Below are 10,363 nucleotides of genomic sequence, written 5' to 3' on the forward strand. Positions count from 1 at the left end.
GATCACTTGTTCACTTTCCTCTCTCAGGGCTGGGACCTTGTTTGAACTGAACCTGTGCAGGTATTCTGACTGGAGGTATAGTATCTGAGAATTAATATGCATATCAATTCTGTTTGTTGTCATTCACCATTTCTGGGTCTTATAATATTCCCATTCCTCTTCTATATAGATTCCAGAGCCTCAAGGAGAGGGCTGTGATGAAGACATCCCATTTAGGACTGATTGCTCCAAAGTCTCTAACTCTCTATACACTTTCCAGTTGTGGTCCTCTGTATTAATTTCCATCTACAATAAGAAGATGCTCCCCTAATGTGGGCTTAATCAGGCACTGTACTATGGGTATAGCATTATGCCATTAGGTTTCATGTTACTGCTTATTTTGCTCAAGTGTCTAAGACCCCCAGAAACTACCAAGGAGACAGACTCACCAAACTGCAAATGCAAGGCTTTATTGTTTAATCTTACTGGTAGGGACTCCGTGATGCAGCAGCATCCAGAGGGAGCAAAGTCCCTTATCTATTGCCAGAATTTAAAGGAAAAAATTACAGAATTACATCAGTAGGTATTGGTCGGATTCTGATTGGTTGACATTTGGGGAACAATTAGCGGAATTTCCCAGAGCCAAGGCAACTGGTTTGTTAGTATTTTTGATTGGTTGGCTACAGATGGGAGCATTAGTGGTCTCTATAGCTTTGTCTGTTACTTGCAGGTAGCCTGTTCTCATTGTGGTTCTGCGAGGGAGCATTCTGTATCTTGGAGGTGGTTTGTTATCAAACACAGTATCCAAGTACTTACTAAGTCTAAGGGGAAGGTTGTTTTGGAGTTTTATTCACAACACAAGAAATAGAGGTTAGGTGACTGGATTTGTTTTGAAGACTTTCCCATAAACTTTGCATTTATGTAGTTTCTTTTTAGTATAAATAATAAGAGTTGAATGGGAACTTAAGGCTTTGCCACATTCATATAATTTCTTCCCAGTGTGATTTATTAGAAGTGAAGCCTTTGAGTTTAGATTACCTCTTTCAATGCTATGTTCCCTTATTAGAACAATGGTAGTGAGTTTTATGTAGGTCAATATCCTATCAACTCTCTGGTTCTTGGCTACTTTAAGTGGATGATTACTCCTGTAACATTTGAGACCCGATTGTACTGGTATTTCTTGCAGACAAGTCACTATTGTCAGTCCCAGGGTTTGTAGCTGGGTCATATAGATAGTTACTTTTCTCCTCTGGTATCATGCACAATACCTTCCAGTACCACATAAAGTACCTTCCAGGATCATAAATGGTAGTCAGGAAAGGTAACTTTTAATTAAGCACTAGTTCAATTTTTTTCATGTTCCATGATATAAGTAAATGTTGTCTTTAGCAGTAGAGTCTTACCATATATTGTGGAAAGTGACCACTTGTCTTGGTAATAGCTTATGATGTTTGGCTGTTTCCAAAGAGCCCCTTTGGTCAATGACTTAACAAGATGTAACCCATTCCAAGCACTGGAGGTCTGACTTGGTGACATTAGATGTCTAGTTGGAGCATTAACCCCTACTATTTGGTGACTCTATATTAATTTCATATAATGTACATATTTTAGGGAGCATGTACAGTAGTAGATTATCTTTTTATAATTTATTTTTTTAGTTTCATTTTACATTCCAACCTTAGTTCTCCCTTCTACCCTCAACCCCTCCTGAATGATAAGGGCTCCCATGAGGAGTCATCAAAGTCTGGCACATTAAGTGGGGCAGGACCAAGCCCATCTCCCGTGCATTAAGGCTTAGCATAGCATCCTACCATAGGAATGGGCTCCAACAAGCTAGCTCACGTACCAGGATTAGATCCTGGTCCTACTTGAAGGGACCCCTCAGATAGTCCAAGCTTCACAATGATCCACACATATTGAGGACCTAGTTCAGTCTCATGGAGTCTCCACAACTGTTGGTCTAGAGTTCATGCATTTCCAGGAAATTGGTTGAGCTGTCTCTGTAGATTCCTCCATCATTATCTTGAACTTCTTGTTCATATATTCCCTCCTCCATCTCTTTGACTGGATTCCCAGAGCTCAAACTGGTTCTTGGGTGTGTTAGGGTAATTCCCAAGAATCCATAGAGATGACCCCATCCAAGACTCTTAGCAATAAAGAAGAGGATGCTCAAAATGGCCTACCCCTGTAATCAGATAGATGAATACCCCAACTATCGTCATAGAGCCTTCATCCAGTAATTGATAGAACCAGTAGTCAGTTTTCATATTTCTTTTAGTGTTAATTGTTCTTCCCCATACTCCCTCCATTTTCTCTCCCAGCTTCTTCCTATTTATTCCAAATTTTCTATATTCTTCTTCATTTATCCTTAACAATATTAAAATATTCTATTTTCCATTCCTTGGAAGATTCTTTCCTCCCTGTAGTCCTGTACTAGGTATCTATCCTCTGTGGTCATTCAGGATAAAGCACACATATGGGAAGCTTAAAAGAATAGCATGCATACTTAGAAGAAAACATACAGTATTTGTTTTGGGTGTCTACATTGCATCACTCAGGTTGATTGTTTCTTGCACTATTCATTTTCCTGTGAATTTAATAATTTCATTTTTCTTAACAGCTGAATAATATTCTATTATGTAAATGTACTACATTTTCATTATCCATTAATCAGTTGATGGACATCTGGGATGTTTTCAATATCTGAATATTATGAGTACAACAGTAATGAATATAGAAAAGCAAGTGTCTCTGTAATAGGATGTACAGGGCTTTGAGTGTTATCCCAGGAATGGTATAGCTGGGTCTTATGGTAGATCTATTTCTAGCTTGCTAAGGAAAAGCACAGTGATTTCTGAAGTGGTTGTACAAGTTTGCACTTCTACTGGCAATGATTTAGTGTTGCCCTTTATCTTCATCCTTGCTACAATGTGCTACAATTTTTTTTTTAATCTTGGCTACTCTGACTGTGATATGAAAAAATCTCAAAGTAGTTTGGCTTTCATTTTCCCAGTAGCTAAGGATTTTGCACATTTCTTCCAGTGTTTCCTAGTTATTTGCGTTTCATCTTTTGAGAACTTTTTGCTTAGTTCTTTATTCCATTTTTTAATTGGGCTTTGAGTTCAGTTTTTTAAACTACTTAATATATTTTAGATACTATCCCTCAGTCTGATGTATAATTGGCAAAAAACTTTTCACATCCTGTAGGGTGATGCTTTATACAAATGTTGATGTTCTTTGCTGTACAGAAGGTTTTCAGCTTTGTGAGGTCCCATTTAATGACTTAGTTCCTGTGCTATCAGTGTTCTGTTCAGAAGTGTTTTCCTATACCAGTGAGTTGAGGACTATTTCTCAGTTTTTCTTCTATCAGATTAAGTGTATTGGGCCTTATGTTGAGGTCCTTGGTCTTTTTGGAGTTGACTTTTGGTCAGGGTGATAAGTGAAGATCTATTTGTGTTTTTCTACATGCAACCATGTGATTTGAAAGCACAAGTTGTTGAAGTTTCTTTTTACAGTGTATATTTTTGGTTACTGTATCAACAATAGAGACAACAGAAAAACTACAAATGCATGAAAACTGAACAACTCTCTGCTGACTGACTTAGACGGTCAAGGCAGCAATAAATAAATGAAAGACTTCCTAGAATTCAGTGAAAATGAACAAATTCCCAAAATTATGGGCCATAATGAAAGTGGTGTTAAGAAGAAAGTTCATAGCACTAAGTGCTATATAAAAACAACTGGAGAGATCTCATACTAGCAGCTTAACACACCTGAAAACTCAAGAGCAAAAAGTAGCAAACATACTCAAAAGAAGTAGACTCAGGAAATAATCAAACTGTGGGCTGAAATCAATAAAATAGAAACAAGGAGAAATACAAAGAATAGATGAAACAGATTTGATTCTTTGAGAAAAATCAAGAAGATAATCAAACACTTTTCCAAATTAGCTAAAAGATGGGGATAACATACAAATTAACATAATCAGAAATGAAAAGGGAAACATAGCAGACACTGAGGAAATTCAAAAAATATTAGTTCATACTTTAAAAGCCCTACTCCACAAAATTGGAAAATGGAAAGAAATGTATAATTTTCTCAAGAGATACTACTTACCAACGTTAAATTAAGAGCTAATAAACTATTTAGGTAGACCTATAACTCCTAAGGATATAGAAACAGTAATTCAAAATCTACCAACTAAAAAAGCCCAGGGTGAGATGGTTTTAGTGCACAATTCTACTTGATTTTTCAAAGGATGGCTAATGTCAATACTCCTCAAATTATTTCACAAAAGAGTAACAGAAGGAAAATTACCCAACTCATTTCATGAGGCCATAATTACCCTGATACCCAAACCACATAAAGACTCAACCAAAATTATTGCAGATAACTTTCCTGAATGAACATAGATGCAAGAATACATAATAAAATACTTGCAACCCAAATCCAAGAACACATCAAAAGTCCATCCACCACAATCAAGTAGACTTCATCTCAGTGATTTAGGGATGGCTCAACATATGAGAATTAGGCAATGCAATTCATCATATAAACAAACAGAAAAAAGAAAAATCACACTAACACCCCATTTGATGATGAAAAAGATTTTGACAAAATGCAACACTCATGATATAAGTCTTGGAGAGATTAGAGATAAAAGCAACAAATATAAACATAATGAAAATTTACAGCAAGCTGACTGCCAGAATCAAATTAAATGGAGAGAAACTCAGTGATTCCACTAAAATCAGGAACAAGACAAAGCTGTACACTCTCCATATTTATTTCATATAGTACTTGAAGTTCTAGTTAGAGTAATAAGACAATTAAAAGAGATGATGGTGACACAAATTGGAAATGAAGAATTCTAAGTATTATTTTTATTACAGATGATAAAATAGTAAACTTAAGCAACCCCCAAAAATTCTACCAGGGAACTGCTACAGCTGATAAACACATTCAGTGAAGTGGCTGGATATAAGATTAACTAAAAAATATCAGTAACTCTCCTATATACAAATTATACATAAATTGAGAAGGAAATCATGGAATAAATACCATAAATAATGTAAACTGTCTTTGGGGTAACTCTAACCAAGCAAGTAAACAACTTGTGTGACCAAAACTTCAAGTCTTTGAAGAAAATAATTGAAGACATCTGAACATGAAAGATCTCCCATGCTCAAACCTACATACAGTAACTGATGGAAGCAGATGCGGTGACCCACAGCCAAACACTGGGCTGAGCTCTTAGAGTTCAATTGAAGAGATGGAGAAGGGATCATATGAACAAGTGGTGTCAAGATCATGATGAGGAAAACCACAGACATAGCTGACTCAAGCTAGTAGGAGCTAATGGACTATGGACTGACAGCTGGCAAAACTGCATAGGACCAAACAAGGCCCTGTGAGTATGGGTGACAGTTATGTGGCTTGGTCTGTTGGGGGCTGGTGGTGACAGTGGCACCAAGACCTATCCCATGTGCATGAATTAGATTTTTGGAGCCTATTCCCCATGAAGGGATACTTTGCTCAGCTATGAAACAAGGGGAGGGGCTTGGTCCTGATTCAATGTGATGTGACACTACCCAAGGAAGGCCTTACCCTCTCTGAGGAATGGATATGGGTGGGGAGGAAGGAGGGGATGGTAGAAGGGAAGGAAGGGGAACTGGTGTTGGTATGTAAAATAAAAAAATGTTTTAAATAAAAAAAGGAAAAAAGATCTCCCATGTTCATGAATCTGTACTGTTAACATAGTATATAAATGATCATCTTACCAAAAGCAATCTACAAGTTCAACACAATCCTCATCAAAATTCTAACACAATATGTTACATTCATTGGAAGGACAACATTCGACTCCCTATGGAAAAGCAAAAAAGCCTAGGATAGCTGAAACAATCCTGTATAATAAAAGAACATCTGGAGGTATCACCATCCCTGATTTCAAGATGTACTACAGAGTTAAAGTGATAAAAACCACATGACATTGGCATATAAACAGACAGGTTGATAAAAGGAATCAAATTGAAGACCCAGATATAAATGGATTTGGGATTCTTCTCTTTGCTGCATTCTTGTTATTCATAGGTTTGGTCTTTCATAGACACCCAGATTTTCTGTATGTTTTGTGCCTGCATACTATATATTTCACATTTTCTTTGACTGAGGCATGAATTTATTCTACCTTGTCTTTAGTGCCTGATATTCTGTTTTCCATGTCTTTTCCTTTGTAGGTGAGACTTACCTCTGAGGTTTTTGTTTGACATCCTAAGTTTTTCATTTGTGTTTTATTTTTTGTTTCAGTTTGGATTTTCTTTAGTGATCTTATTTCTTATGTCTTGGACCTCTTTAAATATTTTATTCAACTATGTGTGATTTTATGGCCTTCATGAAGGCATTTATTCAAGTCCTCATTGAGGTCCTTGAACACAGTAATTTTTCATTATTACTATGTCATCTGCTTCAGTTAAATTGCATTTCCAAAGTGGTATGTGGGAGTAAATATATCTGGGTAGATAGGTTAGATATTATATGGGAGAGTCCTGTGGTTTCATGGATAGATTGAGAACATCATGAATCAAGCCTAGAGTTCATTTTAGTAAGTGAAGGGACGGGCCATACTAAAGTGATGAAATGACTGTAAGAACCAGACTTAATCTGGTGGGTTAAGGAAAATGTGTGAAGGAGGTTAGGGATATTCATCAGGCTTCATCTTGGAGGTAGACTAGGGAAGTCTGTGTATGGGATGGCATAGTGGAGATGATGCGGAGACAGACATATTGGTCAATGCATAAAGGCCATGTCTTATCAAAAGCATAGATGTTGGCTTCAGCATTGAGGAGGTTGTCAGACTAGGCCAGCGTACTGCCTGGGGAACTTGGGCTACATATGGCAAGTTGCAGAAATATGAGAAACTCAGTTGTAGGAGATACTCACTAGGATAAACCCTGGAGAAGAACCTTAAATGGTTTGTTTCAACTCAAAGGTTTAGTTTACCATGAAGGGAACTCTGAGAAGGAACTCACTGAGGAGGATCCAGGAGGCAGGAACTGAAGCAGAGACCATGGAATACTGCTACTGGGTTGTTCCCTCTGGCTTTCTCAACCTGATTTTTTCGTACAACTTAGGAACACAGTGGAACAGGATCCTCTATATCAATCTAATCATGAGAGTTCCTTGAAGACTTGCCTACAGGCCCAACTCATAGAGGCATCTGTCTTCCTAGCTGAAAAGAATCTAACTTGGTTATTCTTAGTTACTGTTCTATTGCTCCAAAGAGACACCATGTTCAAGGCAACTTACAAATAGAAAACATTTAATTAGGGGGTTTGCTTTTGTTCCAGTGGGTTGGCCCATGATCAGCATGGTGACATATATGCATGGCAATGGAGCAGTAGCTGAGAGGAGAATTTACATCTTGACCCATAAACAGGAGTCAGAGAGAAAATGAGACTGGGCCTGGTGTAGGCTTTTGAAATCTCAAAGCCTACTCCCAGTGATGCACCTTCTCCAACAAGTCCACACTTCCTAATCCTTCCTAAAAAAATCCACCAACTGGAAACCAAATATATGACCCTATGAGGGCCATTCCAAATAAAGCTACCACAAGTTTTGTTTACCCATAATAATAATAAATAGTAACAAAAACAATGATAATAATAATAAACAGGATATAAACCTATAATCCTGACTATGACCAGTTTGGAACGGTATCCCTAATGATGTCCCTGCTAGGGGTAACCAACAACTAGTTCATTTGATTTAAGGCTTGCATAGTAGGAAAGAATTCATGCTTGATTATATAGGCAGATCCTGTGGCTACAGAAGTCATATAACTTAGAGAAAAACATACTAGTGTCATTATTTTCTAAACTGATATAATTTTTACTATATTCTAACTATGGATCCTTATACCTACAGGTAAGGGTAACTTTCACCCCTCATCAAAGAACCTTTATTTCTGCATCAGATGGAGGCGCCTACAGAGAACCACAAGTTCTCAAAGTGCAGATAGTAAGTGACCATGTTTTTCTCCAGATTACTTGGTAAATCACCAATGCAGCCCTAATAATAAAGGCTAAGGGAAAACTGCAGAGAAGAGAGTAGGAAGATTATGAGAGCCTGAGGACAAGGAACTCTGAATCTAAATAGTATGTTCTATATTTGACATGGATACTGCATCCATGAAATGTCAATAATGTAGTTGTCTACTCAAGACATGTACAGTGATATCAGGCAACATGATGAAGAAATGGGGGAAATTTTGCAAGTTTCCACCCTAGATGAAGAGTTGCAAGCAATCAAGCTGCTGAAGAAAGAAGAGCCAATTTTCTTCAGGAATGAGACTCCTTTTAAGTATTCCAGTCCCAAGTGGTCAGTCCCAAGCATATGTATGTAAGAGCAACACTTGGTAAATTCAGCAGATTGTATGTACCTGTGTAGAAACAATAATTATATAAGAGGTTATGAATTTGAGAAGGAATGGGCAAGAGGTAGGAATGATGTAAATAATAGTAGTTATGTATGAGAATTTCAAAGTTAAAGCAGAGAGTCACAGTCCTTGTCAGGCACTAAAGTAAGGATTAGGTGGCACTCTGCTCTTAGAGGACACAGGACACCATCCTTGCTGGCAGTTATATAATATCTTGATACTTGTTCATATCATGCGTTTCTATTATGACACAAAAAATGAGAAATTTGGTTTAAGGATTACAATGGCCTAAGGTCATCTTAGGAAGGCTTCCAGGTTTCTCAAAAGCCATTGTGACAACTCCGAGGACTAAGAGAATCCTACATCACATAATAGTAGGTACACTCTAAAATCCATCCCTTATTCTCAGCCTTGGAACATTAAGGCAGTTTTGTTTTTACAATGAGGAATCAACCTTCAGGTGGTGGGAAGAAGAGAGGAGACAGCAAAGGAAAAAAGAAGGGGAGCGTTTACTACTATTTAAATAGAAATGACAACAAAAATTTGACTCTCTTTTGGTTTTATCCTTGAAGCTTAGTCCAGGATTGTCAAGATGTTTTTTTGTTTTTTTTTTTTTTTGTTTGTTTTTTTAACTAAAGCTTAGAAAGAAAAGAAAATAGTCTTCAGATAAAGACTGGTGGTGTTCCTCTTAACCAAGACATTTTATTCTAAGTGTTACTCTGCGACAGCACTGACATCAGAATCTGCAACCCTTGAGGACAGAACCCATGTCCAGAAAGCTCCTGTGCAAGGGCGACTTCGAGGTGGGGGTGGGGAGGCGGCTGCATTAATTACATCTGAAGAGTTTCAGCTCCATCCAGGTCCACAGGCGGGAGAATATGTACGCTGGCACAATGCCCAGCAAGAGCAGTCTGTAGAAACACAGGTTGCTGGCGCTGCTGCAGCCCTGGGGAAGCCTTCCTCCACAGTGGCAGAGTACAACTGGCCTGACAGGGAGCCCAGCGGGATGAGAATCCTCAGGGTGGGCAGAGATGGGAACATCCTCCTCCCCTCTTCAAAGGTATACAGTGTCAAGGAAATTCGGTTGTTTTCAAAGTTCTTCTCTTGTGCTTGTCTGCTCCTGTTCTTGACTTGGTCCTAACTCCTCATTCATCAAGGCATGCTTCCCGAGGACACACAAAAGACCCCAGCAGCCCCAGGACTGAGGTGAATGCTCCTCAGCCTCGTTCTGATGCGATCCACCTTCACAAGCAGCCTCTTTCTGATCCACCTTCGCATGCAACGACTGCAGACAACCCACATGTCCCCGGCAGAGCAGGGTAAAGGATTCTTAACTGTATGAGAAAAGTGCAACTGAGTGACAAGAGGTAAAGGACAGGGAGGAGAGAGGAAAGGGAGGGGCACAGAAAAGCAACCTGCATCCCCAGTACTGAGCAGTTTAGAGACAGGAAGATTGCTGGGTCCTGCAGGCTTGCCTTGAACTTGTGGTCCTCCTCCATTGGAGTCCCCAAGCCACCATGCCTGACTAGAAAACAAATCTTTTTAAAAAGACCACAAAGTGTCATCCATTACTTTGGGAAGTAAGCAATTTGAGAAGTAAAATGAAGGGCAGGTGGATGATGTTTTTGTGAATTGAGATGTGGAATGGGGCCTACAAACCCAGTTTCACTTCACATAAAGACAGACCTCAGTATCTGAGTGGAGCTTCCCATACGCTGAGGACCGGCTGGGTACTGGCATCGGAACCTGGAGCCTCATCACGAGCTGCCCCCGTCACTGCACAAACCAAAGACAGCACCAGTCCTGGTCTGGTGAAGGGATACCTGGGTCCAGCTGCAGCCTCTGGCCGGCAGAGGCGAACTACGGCCGGGTGGACAGAGCTGAGCCGAACAGAAGCTGGACAAGCAGAACCAGGCCGAGCCCAAAGCGAACCAGTCTGCTGAGTGG

At 39.1% G+C, this 10,363-nt stretch overlaps 1 protein-coding gene across 1 annotated transcript; it reads right to left on the reverse strand.

Moving 5' to 3' along the window:
• Nucleotides 1-9,242: 9,242 nt before the first annotated feature.
• On the reverse strand, nt 9,243-9,457 carry LOC100756881 (phosphatidylinositol N-acetylglucosaminyltransferase subunit Y-like). Its single transcript, XM_027432611.1, is given in 2 exon segments — nt 9,243-9,364; nt 9,367-9,457. Coding segments are annotated over 2 exon segments (213 nt in total).
• Nucleotides 9,458-10,363: the final 906 nt, after the last annotated feature.

Source organism: Cricetulus griseus, chromosome X (genome assembly GCF_003668045.3).
Source record: "Cricetulus griseus strain 17A/GY chromosome X, alternate assembly CriGri-PICRH-1.0, whole genome shotgun sequence".
NCBI lineage: Eukaryota > Metazoa > Chordata > Mammalia > Rodentia > Cricetidae > Cricetulus > Cricetulus griseus.